A 24,737-nucleotide genomic window follows, 5' to 3' on the forward strand; every position below is an offset into this window, starting at 1 on the left:
CTTCGTGTCACAATAGCATTGACCTCCTTCAAATTTTCTTGAGCCATATGTTGACCTTGGGGATTGAGCTTGAGAAGGGAACTTGCCACACTCATTCACACTCAAAGTGCTCATCAACTTGGATACATGACACTTTATCTCATTATTTTCTTCAACAACCCACGTAATCAAAAATTCAAACTTTTGATTAGTTTTACCCTGTGATTCAATAAAAGCATGTAAAGTATCTTCTAAGGGGTTCTTAGAAGAAGATGATGCATGATATGGTGAAGGATAAGCTCTAGGTGATTGTGCAGGCTGCTGGTTTTCAGATTTCTAGCTAAAATTGGGGTGATTACGCTACCCCGGATTGTAGGTATCATAAAAAAAGTGTAAAAGGCTTCTTGTACATACCTAAGGCATTACATTTTTCCTCATACATTCCTCTCATTTCAACAAATGTGGGGCACTCTTGAGCTAGGTGATCTACCCCACCACATACAAAACATGGTCCAAAGGACTCAACATGAGTAGCCATGTGTGTTGGCTTTAAATCTTTAGTTTTGAACACCTCTAACTATGAGCTTTTAACACCTCTCAGTAGCACTAGGTCCGGTCCCAAGTGTGAGCTTTTTCAGTAAGCTCATTGAGATATGGCTTCATTTGAATTTTTCTGCAAAAACTCACAATTATACATCATCTCTATGAATTGGCGCTTTCTAGGTGTAAGTCCCTCATAGAAATAACTAATTAAGCGTCAGTTTTCATACCCATGGTGAGGACACATACTTAAAAACTCCTTAAACCTCTCCCAAGCCTGATACAAAGTCTCACTATCCTTTTGTGCAAATGTGGAGATCTACGTCTTCAAAGCATTGGTCTTATGTTGGGAAAAATATTTGTTAAAGACCTATGTCATCTCATTCCATGATCCTATTGATTGTGGTCTTAGTGAGTACAGCCAACTCTTTGCTCTATCCTTCAAAGAGAAATGAAAGAACTTATGTCACACAACATCATCTGCAGTATTATGACTATGAAAAGTCACAGCTAGTTCCTCAAACTCCCTAACGTGCAAATAAGGATTTTCATTCTCTAAACCATGAAAGGTGGGAAGTAGTTGTATCATCCCTGTTTTAAAATCAAGTTGACGAGTGTTGACTGGAAACATGATACATGATAGTGTGGTTGTGGGTGTAGAGTGGAGGTAATCCTGAAGAGTTCTAGTAGGTCGATCTTCGTGTTCACTCATTTCTTCGGAATTAGATGGATTTTCAAATAATGGATTTAAAAATTTTGATTATGGCACTAGCACAGGCCTAAAAGCAAATCTATCGAAGGTGTCTCTATATCTGTGCATGCAAGCTAAAAGAGGGAACGAAGCTTGCGCCTTTACAAATTCTCCACCTAATATAAAAACCTAAAATAATTTTGAACTCTCCACATAATCTATGAACCTTATACAAATATTGAAATAGACTCTCAAATTATCACGTCACCAAAGCCACGCTTCCACTGCGCACTCTAACAACTTGTAGTCCTAAACACATTGTATTCCAATCAAGTACATCTAAAAAGAACTAACTTCCACATTTTACCAGTCCATACATTTTTTTTTAATCACCAAATTTAATTTCGCAAAATCTCCTAACATGTATGTAGCCTCTAATACATCAATATCACAAGTTTAAACCTCCAGTTCCTAATCAAAATTCGTTCCACAAAGTCAACATAAAATCTAAACCTTAAACTCTGTCTGAATTATTTCTTGCAGTCCACAGAATATGCCTACCGGAATTAAAACCTCAAATGTCATAAAAATTGTTTCCTTAAAATATGCAAGATCTAAAACCTCAGATTTCGCTGAACTCATTCCATAGGTCCGCAAGTGTTAAAACCTTACATATCATCAAAAATCATATCCTAAAGCCTGCAAAATTCTACGACCTTAAATCTCATCAAAATCACTTTTAAAGTATGTACCATCTCTAAACCTCAAATTTCCAAATATTCTGTCCATAAAATTTGAAGAATCTCAAACCTTAAATACCCACATAATCATCTCTTAGTCCAAAACTTTCTACACCACAATTCCGGAATTACTTCCTAAATCCACTGATATCTAAGACCTCATAAGTTATAGACTACAAAACCTCAAACTTGACTTTTGGTCAATTTATGTTAACTTCAAAACCTAAATCTTCTAGTCATGTCCTACAGCCTGCAGAATAAGCCAATCAAATCTAAAACCTCATCCCAAAACCTCAATCCATAAAGTCTGCAAAATCTCACACCTGAAATATCCCATGATCATCTCGTAGTCCTCAAATTTCCATACCTCAAGTATGAAATTACTTCCTAAACCCACTGATATCCAAAACCTCAAATTCCAACAAACTCCTTAACATAGTATGCAGAATCTCTAACCTGTCTTTGATACCAACTGTAATGCCCCATTCCCGGAGGTCCGGAGAGTTAGCTCCTATTACTCAAGAACATCTCCAATAATCAATAATAAATAAACAAAAACTCCACAAAATACTTAACTTATTTATTTGATCCAAAAATCTGTGTCCCTTCACAGAAATATTAAACAAAAACCTCAATAAAATAAATAACGTCTCCACAAAGACTCAAATTATTCATAACTTGACGTACCAAAATAACCGCTAGAGATAAAACTACTAAATATGATCCTCCAAAATACTTGTACTCTTAGCACTCATTCATCTGTGGTCATAAGACTTTTCCAATACTTCCTACTCTTGTTCTCCAGCCGAACCATAAAAATATCGAAAAAATGCTATGGAGATAAGGGGTGAGTTATCAACAACTCAGTAAGTAGAGAACATGTGCTAGTATGTAAACATGAGCATTTTCTCAGAGTTTAGAATGCAAAAACAAAACATTTCAGTTTCAATATGCAAATCTCAAAAATACATATTATCAGAAAATCAGAGCGACATTTCAAACATTTCATATTCAGAAACCAACTTTTCATATTCAAAGACTCATTTGGCACAACATGACTGAACATCTGATATGAACCCGCGGGAAAGGAATTCCCTTGAACCCACAATCAATTTGAAAGCTCCCCAAGAAAGCCAAAATCAAGTCTATGGATGGAGAATCTAGACCCGATGAGAACTCGTTTCAAGAACCTAGATTATATTAAAATCTAGACCCATTGAAGAACCCGTCTCAAGAACCCAGATTACAAAGGAGGAACGCCACAAAGGTTGTGATTTACCTTTGATAAGTTCAAAAGTTCAATTAAGAACAAGAGGAGTAAAACTCAACTCACAATGAATAAATTCATCAAATTTCATAAATTTCATAATCTGATTAGAATGAGGCTACATAGAGTATTTAAAGCAAAACCTAATGAAACCCTAGCCAAAATAAACCCCCATCTTCCAAAAGTGCCCCTGGATGAACAGTGCCTCGGCTACAGTGCCGCGCTACAGTAACTCGGCTACAGTAACCCTAACCCTAGTTCAATAAAATAATAACTTTCCCAACATGCCCTTGCATAGGCCCCCTTAAGTGCTTCCCATAATAAACTCAATTATTCTAAACTAATAAAATAAGTTCTTTAAATGAATTAAATAAGTTGAAACCCTTCAAGAGCCCAAAACCTTTAAGTCTTGTCGTTGCCCTCTTTCGTAGCTGATCAAATGAATTAAAACTGGATCTTCATCCTTCAAGCCCTATCTTGAATGTTGGGCTCTTGCTAAACTTGTCCCAAGTTGATTGCATCAATCATTGCATTGTCTCCTTGATCTTCTTGACCCATCTGGAAGTTGCCAATGATCTTTAAGACTAGGCCCATCTTGGATCCCATCATTCCCCCTCTCCTTAAAAGGATTCAACCTCGAATCTCCACCTGGATCAAAGGGAAAATGGTTTGTAACATTGAAAATAGTAGAAACAAGATAGTTACCTGGAAGATCCATTAGATATGCATTTTCATTAATTTGTTCAATAATTTGGAAAAGACCATCCAAGCTACTCCTGTCATCAACAGGTAAAGATGTTAAATCTAAAGGAGTGAATGGATTAAGTCCATAAACAATTTCAAATGGTGAAAATTTAGTAGTAGCATGAACACTCCAATAATATGTAAACTCAATGAATAGTAAACAATACTCCCACAATTGTTCATGAAGCACATCTAAAGTCTTCCTCGAACCAAAATGACCACTCCAATATGAAAACTCAATTAATGGCAAATGATAGTCCCAAAAATGTTCATGAAATACATCAATGATTGACAAATGATACTTCCATAAACGTTCATGCAACACGTCTTTGAATGGCAAATGATATTCCCCCAAACATTCATGCAACACAACAAAAGTCTTCCTTACACCAAGATTACCAATAAACCACCATGTCCATCATACACAAGCAACTTACGCATAAAACTAGTAGGCACACAAAATCTATTCTTTCTAAACAAGTACCAATCTAGTTTATAAAACTTACCAAATGATGCTTTCTCACATGTTTCATAAACACTAGCAAATGCATCATCATTAGCATGCAATTCCTTATCGTATTCAAATCTTAACAATTTTGCATCTAAAATGAAGACAAGGACATACCTTCTTGCTAAAGCATCAACCACAAAAATTTCCATACCTTGTGTGTACTTGAATACATGAGGAAAAGTCTCAATGCAATTCTCTCGCTTAGCACGCATTCTAGTCAACAACTTACCTTGTCCCTTTAAGTGTGTTAAGGACTCATGTTCTTCAAAGAAAGGTCGGGTAGGGATTGTCGCACCTGACACAAAATCAATGTAGTGCTCTATCTCCCTAATAGGTGACAATCCACTAAACACACCGCTAGGAATCACGACCTCATATCCCTGCAAGAAAGAAACAACAACACTAGGCAAAGAGTCGTTAAATTCGTTAGCATAAAAGCTTGCCTTAGCATAAAAACTCACTTTTGTCTTTTTATTTCTCTCTACAACCTCTCTTTCTTTTTCCTCTTGTGGCTCAACACTTTTTTCTTGACTCTCAACCACCTCTCTATTTTCTTTTTCTCTCTCTCTTTCTTTTGATGTTTCGGACTCATTCTCTTTTTTCCTCTCACTCTCTTTGTTCTTTTCACTCTCTGTTTTTCTTTCAGTCTCCTCTTTTTTTGAACTCTCGGCCTCACAATTGTTTTTCAACTCATTCTCTCTTTTTCTTGAGGTTTTAGCCTCACCCAAATCTTTTCCCTTTGGTGGTTTGGTCTTCCCCTTTGCTACAACTTGATCATTTTTGTCTCACTTTGATTTCCAAGGAGTACTAGAAACCGAAGTATACTTTGATGTACCCTTTCCTTTTAGCCGTCTCTCCACCTTTATAGCCATGTGCACCATGCCCTCTATCTCCTCATAATGTTGCAACTCAACTACATTGGCTATCTCCCTATTCAACCCCCTCAAAAATCTTGTCATCGTGGCCTCCCGATCCTCCACTACATTAGCCCGAATCATAGTCACCTCCATCTCCTTATGGTAGTCATCTACACTCCTAGACCCCTGTATAAGATTTTGTAATTTTTGGTAGAGGTCTCTATAGTAGTGGCTAGGTACAAATCTCCGCCTCATGATAGCTTTCAACTCTCTCCATGTTTCTACAGGCCTCTCGAGATTCCTCCTCCTATTGGTCACTATTTGATCCCACCAAACAATCGCATAATCAGTGAACTCAATTACAACCAACTTCACCTTCTTCTCCTCAAAGTAATTATGACAATCAAACACCAACTCTATTCTTTTCTCCCACTCTAAATAAATTTCAGGGTCAGTTCTACCTTGGAATGATGGTATTTTCATTTTGATGCTCCCAAGGTTCTTATCTACTCCATCTCGACCCCCAGAGTTTGCCCTAAGGCCTCTTCCATGCCTAACTCCTCTATATCCACCCCATCCAACTTCAGATGTTAAGCCTTCCTCATCCTCACCAAACTCTCCATTCTTATACCCATTCTCAATTCTAGGCTCACGTGGCCTCCTATCTCTCTCACCTTGCAAATTTCTAATCATTGCTTCTTGATTATCCATACTATCCCTCACTTCACCCAACACCAAGTTCAACTGCTCAAACTGTTGTTGCATGGCTTGCAACACAATGGATGAGTTATATTCTCTCCCCCTTAGTGATGAGCTACTCCGATGAGACATTATAATGTGTTGCACAAAAAGAAAGTTAGTGGAAAACCTCACACACTCCCTTACGTGTTTGCACTCGAATAATGGCACTCCACTTGTGTTTCACTCTTAATTGGCCTTTTCTCAATAATAGTCTCACACTCTCTTGCCTTTTACCTCAAGAGCTTTCTCACTCAAGTTCTTTCAGAACTAAATGAACTCAATCAAGACAAGGCAACCTTGATTTATTATCCCAACTAATAATTAGATCCAGGAAACAAGAACAAGAAAAAAATGAAGGAATAAAAATGACACGGGAATCAATGAAGTTATACGAATGAAAGAGTAAGAATAAGACAAGATACCAACTTGAGTGATGTATGCAGCAGCCCCTTTGATCATAAGGTTTAATCAATAAATTTCTTTCTTTCTCTTTGTTGTAACTATGTAGCAACTTTGCATATGCTATCTTCTCTGTTCTTCATCTTCTTCTTTTTTTTTTTTTGGAATTTTCTTTTCTTTTCTTTTTCTTTCCTTTCTTTTCTTTTCTTTTCTTTTCCTTTCTTTTCTTCTCTCTAATTCATCCACAAACAGCAATATTCAATTGTGAAAACCAACCAATTGAATTCAAAACACACAAGCATGGACAATGAAGTAGAAGAGAATCAATGGAACGACACTCCAAGCAATTGACAAACTTAGAGATGCAGGAAACCCTAGAATTTTGAAACCCTAGGTGATGCAAATTTCAGCCAAACCCAAAACCCTAAGAATTTCGGCAGCCTACTTTTTGTTTCTTTTTTGGCAACCCTAGAACAATGAAGCCCTAGAATTAAATTTAAGGATACTAAAATTAAAAGATAGAATCAGACCTGATTGGAAACCTTGCTCTGAATACCAAATGATATGAACCCGCGGGAAAGGAATCCCTTGAACCCACAGTCAATTTGAAAACTTTCCAAGAAAGCCAAAATCAAGTCTATGGATGGAGAATCTAGACCCGATGAGAACTCGTTTCAAGAACCTAGATTATATTAAAATCTAGACCCATTGAAGAACCCGTCTCAAGAACCCAGATTACAAAGGAGGAACGCCACAAAGGTTGTGATTTACCTTTGATAAGTTTAAAAGTTCAATTAAGAACAAGAGGAGTAAAACTCAACTCACAATGAATAAATTCATCAAATTTCATAAATTTCATAATCTGATTAGAATGAGGCTACATAGAGTATTTAAAGAAAAACCTAATGAAACCCTAGCCAAAATAAACCCCATCTTCCAAAAGTGCCCCCGGATGAACAGTGCCTCGGCTACAGTGCCGCGCTACAGTAACTCGGCTACAGTAACCCTAACCCTAGTTCAATAAAATAATAACTTTCCCAACATGCCCTTGCATAGGCCCCCTTAAGTGCTTCCCATAATAAACTCAATTATTCTAAACTAATAAAATAAGTTCTTTAAATGAATTAAATAAGTTGAAACCCTTCAAGAGCCCAAAGCCTTTAAGTCTTGTCGTTGCCCTCTTTCGTAGCTGATCAAATGAATTAAAACTGGATCTTCATCCTTCAAGCCCCATCTTGAATGTTGGGCTCTTGCCAAACTTGTCCCAAGTGGATTGCATCAATCCTTGCATTGTCTCCTTGATCTTCTTGACCCATCTGGAAGTTGCCAATGATCTTTAAGACTAGGCCCATCTTGGATCCCATCAACATCTTCATCTTATCATATCATGTCAGAGCATAATATCATAACAGAAGCCATGTTTAACCCCCGTGGTAGGGTTGTGCATTCTACGGAAAGCCAAGCAGTACGTAAATCACCATGTTATCAAAGCGATTGCACTCAAAGTAGAGACCACTATTATATCCCGTGGTAGGGCCAAAGGTCACTATTATATCCCATGACAGGGCCAGAGGTCACTATTGTATCCCGTGACAGGGTTAGAGGTCACTATTGTATCCCGTGACAAGGCCAGAGGTCACTATTGTATCTCGTGATAGGGTCAGAGGTCGCTATTGTATCCCATGACAGGGCCATAGGTCACTATTATATCCCGTGACAAAGCCAGATATCATAGCAAAACAGAATCAGAATCACCGTATCAGAACCAGAATCAAAGTCATAACAGAATTAGAAAGTCATGCCAAAAGGTTTTTCAGATGCCAAATCATATCAAAACAAAGTACTGAAATTCAGATCATTTCACATTTTTCAAAACATATTCAGAACATCTTCGCATCACATGCAAATTTATCAAATTTTCATATTCGCTCATTTTTCTCAGTTCAATAACAGAATGCCAAAAATAAGCTGATGTCTACACCAATCGTGCCAGGAAAATATCTTATTCTTATACAGAATTTCATGAGTAATGCAGAACAAATAGCTAAGACCGTTTCAAATTTCTTTTCATAACAAACATGCATATTTTCCAAAAATCAACCTCAATCCATTTTATTTTTATGCAAAGTCTAGCATAGGAACCCCGCTTACCTGAACTTCTTAGCTTTTCAGAAATTCTTCAAAACAATACTAAACGAAAATCAATCATCACCTATAAAATACACACTTAACTTCCGTAAATCTCAAATAGAACACATACTTCGTAATTCAAACCCTAGATATTAAAGAAAATCTCTCTTTTCCTAATGACTAAAATCCTCGAAACCCTAAAATATCTTCTTTTCCCACAGCATTTTGATTTTTATATAAATTCTCCAAACAAAAAAAAACATGATTAATGCCTATGATCATATTACTCCATAAACTAGTCTTATAATATTGTCCGTGTGAAAACATGATCTCGACCCCAAAATATACATGGCCCAACATCGAAAAATACATACCAACCCATTTCGATATACCCGGCCATCATACAAACAAACCCAACATAGTAACAGATCATGAATGGAAGGGCAAGATCGTAATTACAACTAAACATTTCTTCTATCTAATATCTGCATAAGAGCCTACGGCAAATACAGTTTAGTTAAAAAAAAAAAACACCCGACAGCCATTCGTGGTGGGTAGAGGGAAGTGGTGGGCTTACCATGATCAGCAATGAGTGGCGTCCAGTGATTGGGCACAGCGTTAGTGCACTGTGGAAGTGAGAGAGAGAATGGAGAGAGAGAGAGCGAGGGCAGCAGCGTGAACGTGTTTGCGGTAGCTGGGCCAGGTTGTTTCCGGTGGAGGCTTGCGGTGGTGAAGGTCATGCAGGGCTTGATCAGGGGGTTGACACCGTGGATGGCTAGGCTTCTAGGGAGGCGATGGCGTGGAGGAGAGGGGGTTGTCCGTGGTGCAACTGCTTTGTTTTGGACTCCTAAAAACGAAGGCTCTCTAAGCTTGGACGTGGCTATGGCATCCTGAGGGTCACGGTGGGTTACAGTGGTGGCAGTGAGGTTTGGGCAGGGTGGTTCCGTCCGGTGGACGCACGCGATATTGAGCTTTCGTGGAGTGGCTCTCGGTGGGTGGTCTCTTGTCATGCGATCTGAGTGCTCGTGGTGGAGTTCGACCTCTACTGGCTGTGGGTGGTGCACTGCAGAAGTGCACGGTGTGGAGAGGAGGACGATATAGTTGTGGACGGCAGTGTGGAGAGGTAGCTATGCGTGGGTTGTTGCGGCAGAGTATGGTTCGACGGTGAGTGGACCGACGGCTTGTGGAGGTGCAGGTGTGATTTGGGGTTGTTTCTATGGTGGAAAGAGGCATCAAATAGGAAGAAAATGGCAATTACGTGAAGGAGGTGATTCACTGAAAACAATAGGCTGCGGCTACTTCTTTTTCAGGAGAGAAAATACATGTATATAAAGAGTTGATTGGAAAAGTCCTAGATGAGAACCAAAAATAAGAGGGTAACCGTGCATGGCATGAAACATGAAATGTGCCTGACGTGAAAACTGGTCCTAGCTTCATGGACTTGGGTTTTGAGCATTGATTGGGCTTTTTCTTGACTCATCGATCACAACTCAATTTCTAAAAAAAAATTCAACTAGTCCAAAAATTTTCTCGACTCATAAAAGGATTTTTAACCTAATTATAAACACCAAAGAGAAATCATAAACCTCCAAAACAAAGATTTTAAACCCGTAGTCTATTCATAAAAAAAAAAACTCTAACTCAATTAGGTTTTTCATACGCATAAGCCCAAAAATATATAAAAATCGGGTTTGACTTGGTCCAGGTGTTATCGAAACCCTAATGTCTTCATGATTCCTGCATAAAAAATGGCCTAAATTTTAGGACTCAACTTGGAAGCCACGTATGCACTTCAAGAGTTTGAACCTAGAAATCCTTATCAGAGACAAATTTTTAGCACTTTAAAATAGCTTTCCAACGCATCAAGAATTGCATCAATAAGATGTGTGAGTGGAAAGTTACGATCAAACTACTAAAGTATGTCCAGGCTGTCTCCTAGCACTTTTTGGACTCTGATCCAAATTACTCTCAAACCCCATCATTATCCTTATTTGAAGAGTCCTACACTCGTTAAAAGTTCTTATGTTGTCCAACGTCTTGCCCACTTGAAAGTCCTCCTTTGAATTTGACTGGGCATTGACTTGCTCTTTTATAGACTCTGAAATTAAACATAAAAATCTGTTTAGGAGTATCCCAAAATAAATAGAAACTCAATTCAAGAATACACATTAATTCCTATGATTTCTATTCATATTTTAGCATTTTAGTCCAATAATAGAGTATTTAGAGTGTACTTTCATACACTCATTAGGAGGTCCCCCCGGTGGTATTGAACGAGGACGATCTTATAGCGATCCCTGCGCTGGTTGTCATCGCCGGAAGCTGTTTTCCCTTTGATGCCGATCGACTCGGTCCATGCTCCTTTCCCTTGACCTTCCCCTTCTTTCTTGCTCCAATCTCCTGGTCGAGATAGCACTGCCTTGTCCACTCTGCATGCTCCCTTCTCCCTTGCTCGGAGAAGCAATCCTCAGTGTTATACGAGGTGGCATGTGGTATGTGTAGTAGCGGCATACAATATCCTGGTCATCCTCTTCGTTGGCAACAGAAGTGTCAGGCTCGTGGATGGTGAATGTAGGCCAAACGAATCAAGGTACCAATCCCCTCGTCGGGGCTTCCTCCCTTTTGTATTGGGAACTCTTTTCCGGGTTCTCATGGGTCTTAGCCTTAGCCAAGGCCTTCGTCTTCCTCTCTATTCGTTCTAGCTCCTTCTTTCTCTGCTCCGTCTTCCTCTCTGCTCGCTCCATCCCTTGTAGCACGTTCCCTCATGCAGGTTGCATCCAGAGGAGCCTACCCATGGGCTGGGTTGGAGACTTTACTTATCCTGGGCTAGGCCTTTGGTTCTTGTTCCCTTGGTCGCCATTCTCAGGCCCGCTGGGACTAAGGGGGGAAAATCACCTTACATCAGTAACTTATCATTTCAAATGAATCCAAAAAGTCTCAGATTTGCATAAACACAAACGTTTAACACCTGGAAGAGGCAAAACGATTTTCAATTTAACTCAGACTCTACAAAATTCTCCCCATGCCGACGTTGATTCTGGTAAATCTATATCCTCCACCTCTCCAATGGAATTTCCAATCATACGGATTACCAACTGATTCATAGAATTCAAATGCAAATCGTAAAGCCGAATCCAGAAAGACGTATAATGTAAGCACAGAGTAGAAATTTGACAGTTTCCATTATAATTCTGCATCAATACGAGACTTTTATCAAAAACTCATAGTCCATGTCAAAGAATATGTAAGGGTCCAGAGGTTGGGCAACATTGATGAGATTGTGTGCAGCAGTAGCTAACAGTTGTTGAAGGCTTGTGGAAAAAGTCACATGCAGCAGCAGAAATAAGGACAGAAAGTTAGTTTTGCTAGTTAAGGGGTTGGCAATACGACAGGTCGTGGTGAAAATGTATTCTTGTTTGTCGTTTTGGTTTAATGAAGTGTAATTGAACGGTGTCATTACGTTAGTGTAGGCTTTCATAAGTCACTGCAGAGAGCAAGATCTGACTTCTATTGGCCTGGTATGAAAACTGAGATAAAGAAATTTATCAAGGAGTATGAAGTTTGCCAAAGAAATAAAGTTGAAAATGTTCACCCAGCTGGGTTGCTTCATCCCTTGAAAGTTCCTCAAGTAGTTTGGACTGATATATCTATGGGTTTTGTGGTGGGATTACCTATGTCTGAAGGCTACTCAGTTGTTATGGTGATTGTTGACAGGCTTTCGAAATATGTTCATTTCTTGCCTTTAAAACATCCTTTCACAACAGTTAAAGTGGCCTCAGTTTTCTTGGATCATGTTTTTAAATTACATGGCATGCCAAAATCCATTATATCAGATCGTGGCTCTACCTTCCTCAGTTCCTTTTGGAAGGAGTTCTTCAAGTTACAAGGTGTGAATCTTCTGGCTTATTCTTCAGCATACCATCCTCAAAGTGATGGTCAAACTGAGGCTGTAAACAAGTGTTTAGAGCAATTTTTAAGGTTCTTTTCAGGTGATAAACCAAGACAGTGATCTGAGTGGTTGGCTTTGGCTGAGTGGTGGTACAATACCAGTTTCCATACCTCTACTAAGCTCACTCCCTATGAGGCAGTTTATGGTGTCCCACCTACTCCACTTCGAGACTATGTTCCAGGTCTCTCATCTAATCATGTTGTGGAAGAATTGTTGAAGTCTCATGAACATATATTAGACATTTTGAAGACTAATATGTTGTTGGCACAAAAGAGAATGAAATTTCAGTATGATAAACAACATACTGAGAGGACTTTTGCAGTGCGGGATTGGGTCTATTTAAGGCTTTAGCCTTATAGACAGAAGTCCTTGGCAGTGAGGAGAAACATGAAGCTGTCACCCAACTTTTTTTGTCTTTTTCAAATATTGGAAAGGATTGGACAGGTGGCTTATTGCCTTGAGTTACCTCCACAATCACAATTACATCTTGTTTTCCACGTCTCTTGTTTAAAGAAGAAGGTTGGACAACATATTTCTCCTTTGACAACATTGCCTCCAGTGAATGTTCAAGGAGAAATTGCACCTGAGCCTCAAAATATTCTACAGCACCTTAGCAGGAAGGTGAACAACAGAGCAATGGTAGAAGTTTTAGTTCAATGGGTAGGAACTGATGCTGACCAAGCTACGTGGGAACCTTATTGGCAACTAAGGCACTTCCCTCACCTTGTGGGCAAGGTGCTTTGAAGGGCAGGGGTATGTAAGGGTCCAGAGGTTGGGCAACATTGATGAGATTGTGTGCAGCAGTAGCTAACAACTGTTGAAGGCTCGTGGAAAGAGTCACATGCAGCAACAGAAATAAGGATGGAAAGTTAGTTTTGTTAGTTAAGGGGTTGGCAATACGACTGGTCGTGGGGAAAATGTATTCTTGTTTGTTGTTTTGGTTAATGAAGTGTAATTGAATGGTGTCGTTCCGTTAATGTAGTCTGTTAAGAAGGCACGAAACCGTGCCGTTCTATTAATTGTCAACTATAAAAGCAGAAGCTAAGAAGTAAATTAAAAGGGCATGAATTGATTCAACAGATTTTCCCTCGCATTCTCTCCTTGTTCTCTTTGTCTCTACATTCTCTTATGTAATTCACTCTCTCTCTCTACTTCTTGGATCTTCTCTCTCTAATTCTTGGTAACTCATACTCAGTGAAAGGGGCTCATTACAAAACATGAGCTTTATCCACCACATCCATAAACTGTGCCAGGAATAAACCATTGCTAAGATCAAAGATCTTGACTCCCTTCGGATTCCAAACCATTTGCATCATATTCTTAAAAGCCACCTTATTAACAAATTTCCTTGTCTGAAGTCTAAAAAATAAACAACCCTCAGTCTGCACCATTGTAAATTCAAGAAAAGATTCGGTAACCTCAATCTCCTCAGATTCAACCACAGACAACTGCAACTTGTCAATATTACATAATATATCATTTGCCATTACGGATGGAAAGAATGTCTACAATGTGCATATTCAAAATAACAGAACTTGTAAGTTGAAACAAGAACCAAAAACTCCGAAGTAAGCAGAACGTCCTTTTCATTTATCACACTTACTGTTATAATTAATATGCATCTTAAAATTTATATTTACCATATAAAAAATATAATAATACGTTCAACACGACATACGTCCTTTACACGTACGCTACTACATAGCGTGTGTACATGAGTTCTTTTTTTAGCTCTGTGTATAAGCTCAAGTATATTATTAAATAAGGCTCTCTGAAAGTTTCTCTCACTTCTCTCTACCCTGCTCCCACTCTACTCTCTATATCCCCTTATTCTCTTTATGTCTATAGATTTTCATATTTTTTATCATTGTTTTTCTCTTCTAGGTCGGAAAATACCTCATATACTGCCTTTCGGTCAAATCTATTTGGTGTATTTACGGTTAGTCTATGCTAAAAGGGGTGTGTTTGTCATTACTGTATGCTAAAAGGGGTGAAAAAGGAGCCAAACAGATTGGACTTATTTGGAAAAACAACAATCTACTTTATTATCATTCATTATTGTTAGTGTATATATTTGTATATTAGAATATAACTAGAATATTATATCATATCCTTAATTTCCTGTAATTATGCTAGGTTAGAATCTTTCCTTTTAGTTGTATTTCCTTATTTGCTTTGGACATATTCAACTATATATAGGTCTCCTTTGTATAGTTTGATACACACAGAAATATACACTTCTATGATTCTCCATAATTCTCTCTGTTTAAACATGGCATCAGAGCCACCATTCTGAGTTTTTTGTCCATGCAAACCGTTCCTCCGGTGTTTCTTTAATCAACATCAGCAATTGGCTTTCTCTGCACTTGACAATAGGCTTATCATGAATTTACGTTTGGTTTTCACTCAGAATTTTGTCAAATCAGATCATAGAAGGAGTCCTAAGAATTTTATTGGCTTTTCCATGTCAAACGCTTCTCGTTCCACTGCTGAACGCACACCCATACACCGCTCCAACATTCTGCGCATAGCCCCCATGCACCCTACGTACCTCATGTGCCACACCTCACTCCTGCAGCCCAGCCCATCCAGCCCATTTCAAGTAAGATCCTTTTTTTTTTTTTTTGGCTTTTGATTTTTGGCCCAACCCAATCATAGTCTAGGCCCACTTGGGCCAACACAGTTGACCATTGTCCTCGACCGTTGATCGGCAGTATATCTCACACCTCTCCCAACCTTGATACCATTGTTCGTCCTATTGATAATATTTTAGATGCTTCTAATTATAATATGTGGGCCCAAAATATGGAAGTTTTTCTTAGAGGATGAAAATTGTGGCGCTATGTTTCTGGTGATATTCTTGCACCCAAGTAACAAGACGGTGAGAGTCTTTGATGTTTTTGCTTGCCAACTTGAAGATTGGCATAGTATTCATTATAAAATCTTGTCTTGGTTCATTCATCCATAGCCTACTTCCTAAGCTTGGTAATGCTAAAGTTGCTTGGGATTTTCTTGCTAAACGATATAATTGCACTCATGATGCTTCGTTGTAGTTTCAGCTTGAGACTAAACTTTATTAGATGCATCAAGAATCAAGTCAGTCCATTGCTGGTTTCTATTCTCAAGTTAATAATATTTGGGAACAGTTGTCTGCTACAGATCCTCAACTCAAATGTTCTGAAGACATTGAGTTGTTTGCAACTTACCGTGATCGTCGTAAATTTATGCATTTTATGATGGCACTTCTTGAGGCTTTTGAATCTACTCGGGCATCTCTTTTGCATCGCACACATCTTCCCTCTCTTGAGATTGTTGCTGAACTTATCTCATAAGAGAATCTTCGTTCAACCATGAAGATACAAACTCAGGATTCAGTTGTTGCTGCCATCCCTAAGACTACCTTTGGGTCTTCTCTAGCCTTGAGCCGTTTTCCTTCTCAATCTTCAAAGACTATCTTCTGCAAATACTGCAAATGTCCTGGTCACTTTGTTATGGAATGTTGTAAATTGCAGAACAAAAATTAGTCTCGGGCCCCCTTGTGCAGTGACTTCAACTGCTCCTGCTCTTGAGTCTATTGCTGAGCCTTCTTAAGTGTCCACTACTCTCACTGTTGTTGACATTGAGGTATTAATTCATCAGGTTTTATCCCAGTCTTCTAGTGCTTTGTCTGTCACCTTAGGTACATCTTCTTGGTTTTTTAATTCTGCATGTTGTAATCACATGCCTCTTATTTACTTTCCAAAGCTGGGTTGATAGATAACAAGATAGTCACTAGTCCACTTGAGTATATACTAAGCTCTTGGCCACTGACGATTCCCCACTTGTAGATGCAACACTTCATCGACAATTAGTTATCTCATTTATCTTACTATCACCAGGCCTGACATTTCATATGTTGTTCATCTGGTCAGTCAATTTATGAGCGCGACTCGATCTACCCATTTTACTGCGGTTCTTCGAATTTTACGCAACATCAAGGGTACTCGGTTTCATGGTCTGCACTTCTCATCCCACTCCTTTCTGGAGCTCCAGGCCTATTCCGATGCAGATTGGGTTGGTAATCCTACTGATTGTCGCTCCACCACTAGCTATTGTTTCTTACTTGGTACTTCTTTGATTTCATGGCGTAGTAAGAAATAGTCCGTTGTTGCCTGTTCTAACAATGGGCTGAGTATTGTGCCCTTGCCGATACGACATCTAAACTTTTTGTGGTTACGTTGGCTTCTGAAAGATATGGGTGTTCCTCAATCAATAAGTTCTCCTCTTCACTGTGATAATTGTAGTGCCAACCAGATTGCGCACAATAATGTGTTTCATGAGCGTACCAAACATATTGAAATTGATTGTCACTTCATCCGCCACCATCTTCAGCATGGTGTCCTCCAGTTACACTCAGTTTCTTCTGAAGATAATATTGATGACATTTTTACGAAATCACATCCACTTGGTCGGTTTGGTGATCTTGTGATATGAACCCGCGGGAATGGAATCCTTTGAACCCACAATCAATTTGAAAACTCCCCAAGAAAGCCAAAATCAAGTCAATGGATGGAGAACCTAGACCCGATGAGAACTTGTTTCAAGAATCTAGATTATATTAAAATCTAGACCCGTTGAAGAACTCGTCTCAAGAACCCAGATTACAAAGGAGGAACGCCACAAAGGTTGTGATTTACCTTTGATAAGTTCAAAAGTTCAATTAAGAACAAGAGGAGATAAACTCAACTCACAATGAATAAATTCATCAAATATCATAAACTTATTAAAATGAGGCTACAAAGAGTATTTAAACCAAAATCTAATTAAAACCCTAACCAAAATAATCCCCCATCTTCCAAAAGTACCCCTAAGTGAACAGTGCCGCGGCTACAGTACGGTGCTACAGTAACCATAACTCTAGTTCAATAAAATAATAACTTTCCCAACATGCCCTTGCATAGGCCCCCTTAAGTGCTTCCCATAATAAACTTAATTATTATAAACTAATAAAATAGGTCCTTTAAATGAATTAAATAAGATGAAAGCCTTCAAGTGCCCAAAACCTTTAAGTCATGTTATTGCCCTTTCCATAGCTTATCAAATGAATCAAAGCTGAATCTTCATCCTTTAAGCCTTTCAACTTGTATTTGACCCATTTGGAACTTGCAACATATCTTTAAGATTAGGCTCACCTTGGTTCTTATCATCTTGTTTCCAAACTCCAGTTGACTTCGCCACCAAGAGTTTTAGGGGGATGTTAGTGTACATATTTGTATCTTAGAATATACCTAGAATATTAGATCATATCCTTAATTTCCTGTAATTATGCTAGGTCAGAATCTTTCCTTTTAGTTGTATTTTCTTATTTGCTTTGGCCATATTCAACTATATATAGGCCTCCTTTGTATAGTTTGATACACACAGAAATATACACTTCTATGATTCTCTAGAATTCTCTCTGTTTCAACAATTATTATTCACAAATTATTTATTATTATTTTATTACTATTCATAAATAATTTTACTACTATTTAAGATAAGTTATGAAATAGATAAGATATAGAAGTTGGCTCAGACTCCTCAAAGGAAAAGACTTCACAAGACTTAGACTCTGATGAGTGTTTGAAAGTGCACTCTAAATACCCTATTATTAGACTAAAATGCTAAGATATGAGTAGAAATTATAGGAATTAATTTATATGAATGAATTTATTCTTTTTTTTATTTTGAGATATTTTTAACCACAAATTTTTTTGTATTTAATTTCAAAGTTCATAAACTGAAGGGCATGCATTTTGACTTAGACGTGGGACCTAAAATCTTGATCGGTGCAAAACTGCAAGTGCACAATATCGTAATTTTATAGTAAAGTGATGAGAAGAGTATCGTTCTCAGGGATTCGTAACTTATTTTTGACAAATATCGAAATTATACTAATCTCGACTTCATTTAGAAAAATCACTAAGATTTTTGTAATTGCAAATTAAAATAAAATTAATTCAAAGAAAATGCTCAATGGAAAAGAAAGATATTGTTCAAAGATCAAATCAATGAGAAAGAAAACTTCTAGGAAATCGATTTCACCAAATTCTTCACTATACTTGACTCATCTAACTAATTGAATTTAATTCTCTATTTGTTAGCAAATCTCCAAGAACATCCAAAAGGATCTTTCGATAGTCAATTGAAAATTATTCTTGTTCATCATTTTACACAAGAGTATGTAAGTTAATAAAGCAATAAGATCAATAATTTTAATACTACATAGGTTTATACAAGTCTTTCGATCTTTATAATTACCTATGCCGAAATATCCAAGATCTACCCTACAATTCCCTCTTTCGACAACAAATCACAAGATTAAAATCATCTAATTAATGCCCAGTTAATTAGAAGCAATAAGCTCAAAATAAATCAGACAAACATAGAAGATAATTACTTCAAATTAACATAGAAAAGTAAGCATAATTCGGAACTATATTACATCGTTTTCCTAGAATAAAGAAAATTTAGTTCATGCTAAAAATTAAATTCAACATAAACGAATTCACCATAATTTTTCTGAGAGAAGAATAGAAGAAAATGCATACTGAAAATGCTCCTCGCAATCCGCAGTGTCATCCCTCGCAAGCCGCAGTGTCTGAAATGAAAAACTTCAAAGAAATGCCTATAACGACCCGATCCTATATTTATTTTTTTGGGGATAAAATTTGAATAATTTTATTAAACTCAATAAATGAGTTAAAGCCCATTAGAAAATTTATCGGATAGATTATTTTAGGCTTCATTATTATTATTATCCCTCCAAACTCATGAATCCTCTTCATAATAAAAATCTTCCCTATCGGATTTTTCTTCTATCAATTTCAAACAATCCACTCACATGCACATGCACGTCTCTTCCTTCATTTTTTCTCTAGAGTTTTCCACCATGTTTTTTTTATACACATACGAGAACTTTGATGGTTGCCGCAATAGCCCTCCATCACGTAGACTCCTCACTGTGGTAGATTTCTATTCATGCACGGTTTAGTTTGTGTCCGTCTATCTATGCATGCACGGGCTTCATCCGTTTCCTCCACATTCATGTTTCTCATCCTAGGGTTTTCCTCTTGGCTCTCAATTGGCTAGGTTTATAAATAGGTTAGGCCCTCCTCTGCATGAAAGATATAGCCACTGCCGCCAACGTCTAGATACACTCACGCACACAGAGCACCTTTCTCAAACCTCCTCCCCTCAAAACCGCAACACGTCCAGGAACACAACCTCCACCACCTTCCCTCAGTTAGTCCAACAGACCACCTTTCCCTCCACCGTAAATCCCAGAAAATAACTTCACTGCAGAATTGGTCCACGTTTTTCCTCCACACGCACAGAACCACTGCACGCCACCGGGAACCCACTGCACCACCTTGCCAAAGCCAAGCAAACCACGTCTCAGCTCCTCCCTCTGGCCACCCCGTAGCCTAGCTAGCAGAACCACTGCACAGCCTGCCCTCAGTAAAGCCATCAAGCCGCTACCATCTTCCCCTGTTTTTAGCCCTCAAAACAGAGTAATTTCGGAGCCACTGTAGAGCCAAGCCTCCACCTTGTCAACCGTCGCTCCTCGCCGGAAATGTCCACACCTTACGGCCACAGCTCGGTTACTCTACGCCCCGGACCACCACACGTAAGTCCATCCCCCTCACGCCGTGATTCTCACTCTCCGTTCTCCCTCTATCACTCACGGCATGTATTTCTCTCGTAAACACTCTCTCACTCTTCATCTCTCTCTCTCTCTCTCTCTCTCAGTTGCTGCCCACTCGCTGGAGTTTGCCACCGTGTCCAGCCACGAGCCGCCGTACTGTGCCGCTTCATCTCGGTGAGCATCGCACGTCTCTCTTTCTCCCGAGCCTGCTGTTTTCTCTACAATAGTAATGTATTTATTTTAGGTTTTAGTTTAGTAGTGCAATTTTGAAGAGATTACAAAAATACCCCTCTGTATTAATTTCCTAAAATGCCCATGTTCAGTACATTGTTTTCCAAAATATCCGTGCTTATTTTAAAACTAACGGGTAAGGATATTTTTAGTATTAGGAAGCATTTAGGTTTAGGAAATATAGACTATTTTAGTAGTTTAGGTTTTTAAATAAAATCACTTGTTTAATTAGAAATTTATGCAAAATACATGTTTATTTTTATAGGCGACCGATTACGTGCCGAAAATAGTGGATTAGCATTGCAAGGTAAGTAGTATGATCATATTCTTACATGTATGTACGGTGAACTGCTTGTCTTTTTATAAAATATATTATGCATATATGCCCTTCATTGGAAGCCCCTTTTTACGTACCCAAGACATGATAAAATTATGAAAAATCCATATTTTACGTGAAGTATTATGCATTAAGTTATTTTTGACAAATCATGATTTTATGAAATGAGTTATGCATCAATAGATTTATAAAAGTCATGATTTTATGTGAAAGTTTATGAATACTGATGATCTTATGTGATAATTTATGCATTAAAATAATTATGGGAAGTCATACATGATTTTATGTGAGAGATTATTCATAAAATTATTTATTAAATGCATGATTTTATGTAAGAGTTATTTCATAAAATTATTTATGAAATGCATGATTTTATGTGAGAGTTATTTCATAAAATTTTCTATGAAAAGTCATGAATTTATGTAAGGAAACATGTATCACTTTATTTATGAAATAAAGTGATTTCATTTGAAATCTATGATATGATATGACAAGTATGTATGCGATTTCAGTTGAAATCTATGAAATGACCAGTATGAAAGTATGATTTATGATAAGGTATGTAATGGCCTATGTTATTATATGAAAATGGTACCTATGTTATGGGTATATTGCATTGTCAGGTCGTGCATGCTGGTAGTGCACTCAGTATCTTATGTATGGATTCCACAACCCGCGGCCTCGGGCGAAATCAGAATTTATTTAGATTCGCTAACCCTAACTCACGGGGGTCAACAATAGGTAACGGCCTATGACAAGTGAAAGATAAGTTAATATTCATGCTCATGTTATTTATGAATGTATTTATGAATATGCACGCTTTTCAAGAAACCTTATGTTTATTATGTTTACTGTATGATGTGTTGCTTATTGAGTATTCGACTCATTTTAGATTGTTTTTTTTATGTTTTTAAAACCCCCAGGTGATGACATTTATGAAGATGAGACTGCAGGACAGGACTTGACTCTGGGAGGCGAGGCAGAGGCCTAGACAGATTATGCTATGACTATTTCTATGGTTTAATGTTTAAATAAATTATTTTGATAAGCACATGAGACTTCCGTAATTTTAATAAGTGCTTCCGCAGACTTTATTTTGGATTTTCAGTATTTATTGAAATTTTTTATTTTATGGAATTCTTTCGCATATGGCGCATTGTTAAAAAGGAAAACCTTTTATATTTAAGTTTAGTAGTAGCACACTGGCTCCTCAAAAATTCTAAAATGTCTTTATTGGGGAGTGGGGTGTTACAATGCCGCTCTGAAAAACTCCCCAATTTTGTGCTAATGATATGCTTAAATAGGGCAGGAAAGAAACCCTAATGTCTTCATATTTCCGCACACAAAATCGCCTAAATTTTAGGACTCAACTTGGCAGCTACGTACACAATTCAAGAGTTAAAATTTAGAAATTCTTATTAGGGACAACTTTGTAGCCCTTTAAGATAGCTTTCCAACGCATCAAGAATCGTACCAAGCCAATATTGGAGCGGAATGTTATGATTAAAATACTAAAGTGTGTCCATGTTGTCTGCTAGCGCATTTTGGACTCTGATCCGAATTACTCTCAAACCCCATCATTATCCTTATTTGAAAAGTCCTACACTCATTGAAAGTTCTTAGGTTGTTCCAACATCTTACCCACTTGAAAGTCCTTTGAATTCGAATGGGTTTGGACTTGCTCTTTTATAAACTCTGGAATTAAACATAAAAATCTGCTCAGGAATATCCCAAAGTAAATAGAAACTCAATTCAAGAATACACATTAATTCCAATGATTTCTACTAACATTTTAGCATTTTACTCCAATAATAGGGTATTTAGACTAAAGTTCAAAGTTAATAAGTGATAAAATATAAGAAATTATGCAAGTCATCAAACACCCCCAAACTTAAAACTTTGTTTGTCCTCAAACAAAAAAAATAAAAAATAAAAGACCACTATAGACTATAAACTTGACCGCATAGAGAAGTTCATCACTCACCAAGCCATGATCTGAATTTTGATTTCATCACTAGTATCTTGCTCTTTTAACATCAAAGATAAAAGTAGAACATCTGAAACCAGAAGAATTCTCTCCAAACTTAACCCCATAAGTCCAATTTTCAGAAATTCTCTCTACTAATGTAGTCAAACCAAAATCAGAGATCAAAAGATCTTTAATCAGGTTGTAATGACAGGCCACAGGGTAAGGGCTAAGAAAGAAATGGATATGGAAAATCAAAGCAAACTGGAAAAATACTTGGGTGAAAGAACAATAAAAGAGATATCCACATGATTCAAACTATAACTCTTCCTCAATGCTCATACTTGTGATATTATGATGGGAACCAAGGTGGGCCTAGTCTTAAAGATATGATGCAAGTTTCAGATGGGCCAAATACAAGTTCAAGGGCTTAAACGATGAAGATTATGCTTTGATTCATTCCATAAGCTATGGAAATGGCAACAACATGACTTATAGACTTTGGACACTTGAAGGCTTTCAACTTATTTAATTAATTTCAAGGACCTATTTTATTTGCTTAGAATAATTGGGTTTACGCCTATGTAAGGGCATGTTGGGAAATTTATTATTTTTTTGAACTAGGGTTAGGGTTACTGTAGCCGAGTTACTGTAGCGACGTACTGTAGCCGCAGCACTGTTCACTCAGGGGTATTTTTGGAAGATGGGGTTTTATTTTATCTAGGGCTTTAATTAGGTTTTGGTTTAAATACTCTTTGTAGCCTCATTTTCAGAAGTTTATGAAGTTTATGAAATTTGATGAATTTATTCATTGTGAGTTGAGTTTTACTCCTCTTGTTCTTAATTGAACTTTTGAACTTATCAAAGGTACATCACAACCTTTGTGGCGTTCCTCCTTTGTAATCTGGGTTCTTGAGACAGGTTCTTCAACGGATCTAGATTTTAATATAATCTAGGTTCTTGAAACGAGTTCTCATCGGGTCTAGGTTCTCCATCCATTGACTTGATTTTGGCTTTCTTGGAGAATTTTCAAATTGACTGTGGGTTCAAGGGATTTCATTCCCGCGGGTTCATATCATTTGGTATTCAGAGCAAGGTTTCCAATCAGGTCTGATTCTATCTTTTAATTCTAGCATCCTTAAATTTAATTCTAGGGCTTCATTGTTCTAGGGTTGCCAAAAAAAAAATAGAAACAAAAAGTAGGCTGCTGAAATTCTTAGGATTTTGGGTTTGGCTGAAATTTGCATCACCTAGGGTTTCAAAATTCTAGGGTTTCCTACATCTCTAAGTTTGTCAATTGCTTGGAGTCGTTCCATTGATTCTCTTCTACTTCATTGTCCATGCTTGTGTGTTTGAATTCAATTGCTTGGTTTTCACAATTGAATATTGCTGTTTGTATTTGAATTAGAGAAGAGAAAAAGAAAGGAAAGGAAAGGAAAGGAAAAGAAGAGAAAAGAAAATTCGAAAAAAAAAAAAAACAGAAAGAAGAGAAGGGGAAAAGAAAATGTAGCATATTCAAAGGTGACTACATAGTTACAAAAAAAAGAGAAAGAAAGGAATTTGTTGATTGAACCTTATCATCGAAGGGGCTGCTGCATACATCACTAAAGTTGGTATCTTGTCTTATTGTTACACTTTCATTCGTATAACTTCCTTGATTCTCGTGTCATTTTTATTCCTTCCATGTTTCTCTTGTTCTTGTTTCCTAGATCTAATTACTAGTTGGGATAAAACAAGGTTGGCTTAATTGAGTTCAATTAGTTCTAAAAGAACTTGAGTGGGAAAACTTTTGAGGTAAAAGGCAAGAGAGTATGAGACTATTATCGGGAAAAAGCCATTAAGAGTGAAACACGAGTGGAGTGCCATTATTCGAGTGTAAACACGTAAGGGAGTGTGTGAAGTTTTCCACTAACATTGTTTTTGTGCAGCATATTGTGATGTCTCGTAGAAGTGACTTTTCACCAAAAAGGATGGCAGATAACTCATCAT

The 24,737-nt window shown here is 37.6% G+C and overlaps 1 protein-coding gene and 1 non-coding gene across 2 annotated transcripts; both read left to right on the forward strand.

The window, feature by feature from the left end:
* The first annotated feature begins 746 nt into the window (after positions 1 to 746).
* Positions 747 to 854, forward strand: LOC118349153. The gene has a single exon (XR_004802143.1). It is a non-coding gene; the product is annotated as a small nucleolar RNA R71 (small nucleolar RNA).
* An 11,265-nt stretch (positions 855 to 12,119) lies between these two features.
* On the forward strand, positions 12,120 to 13,292 carry LOC109005458. The gene is made up of 3 exons (XM_018984409.1): positions 12,120 to 12,588; positions 12,688 to 12,881; positions 12,993 to 13,292. The coding sequence occupies exons 1-3, from the start codon at positions 12,120 to 12,122 to the stop codon at positions 13,290 to 13,292; spliced, it is 963 nt and encodes a 320-aa protein (XP_018839954.1).
* The last annotated feature ends 11,445 nt before the right edge of the window (positions 13,293 to 24,737 follow it).

The sequence above is a fragment of the Juglans regia genome, chromosome 7 (genome assembly GCF_001411555.2).
Source record: "Juglans regia cultivar Chandler chromosome 7, Walnut 2.0, whole genome shotgun sequence".
NCBI lineage: Eukaryota > Viridiplantae > Streptophyta > Magnoliopsida > Fagales > Juglandaceae > Juglans > Juglans regia.

Bases quoted from the DNA above. Each gene is read 5' to 3' on its own strand.
- LOC109005458 (XM_018984409.1), top strand. From the start codon at position 12,120: ATGAAAACTGAGATAAAGAAATTTATCAAGGAGTATGAAGTTTGCCAA. The intron at 12,589-12,687 runs GTGATAAACCAA...CCTATGAGGCAG, and splicing joins ATTTTTAAGGTTCTTTTCAG to TTTATGGTGTCCCACCTACT. The intron at 12,882-12,992 runs GTCTATTTAAGG...AGGATTGGACAG, and splicing joins CTTTTGCAGTGCGGGATTGG to GTGGCTTATTGCCTTGAGTT.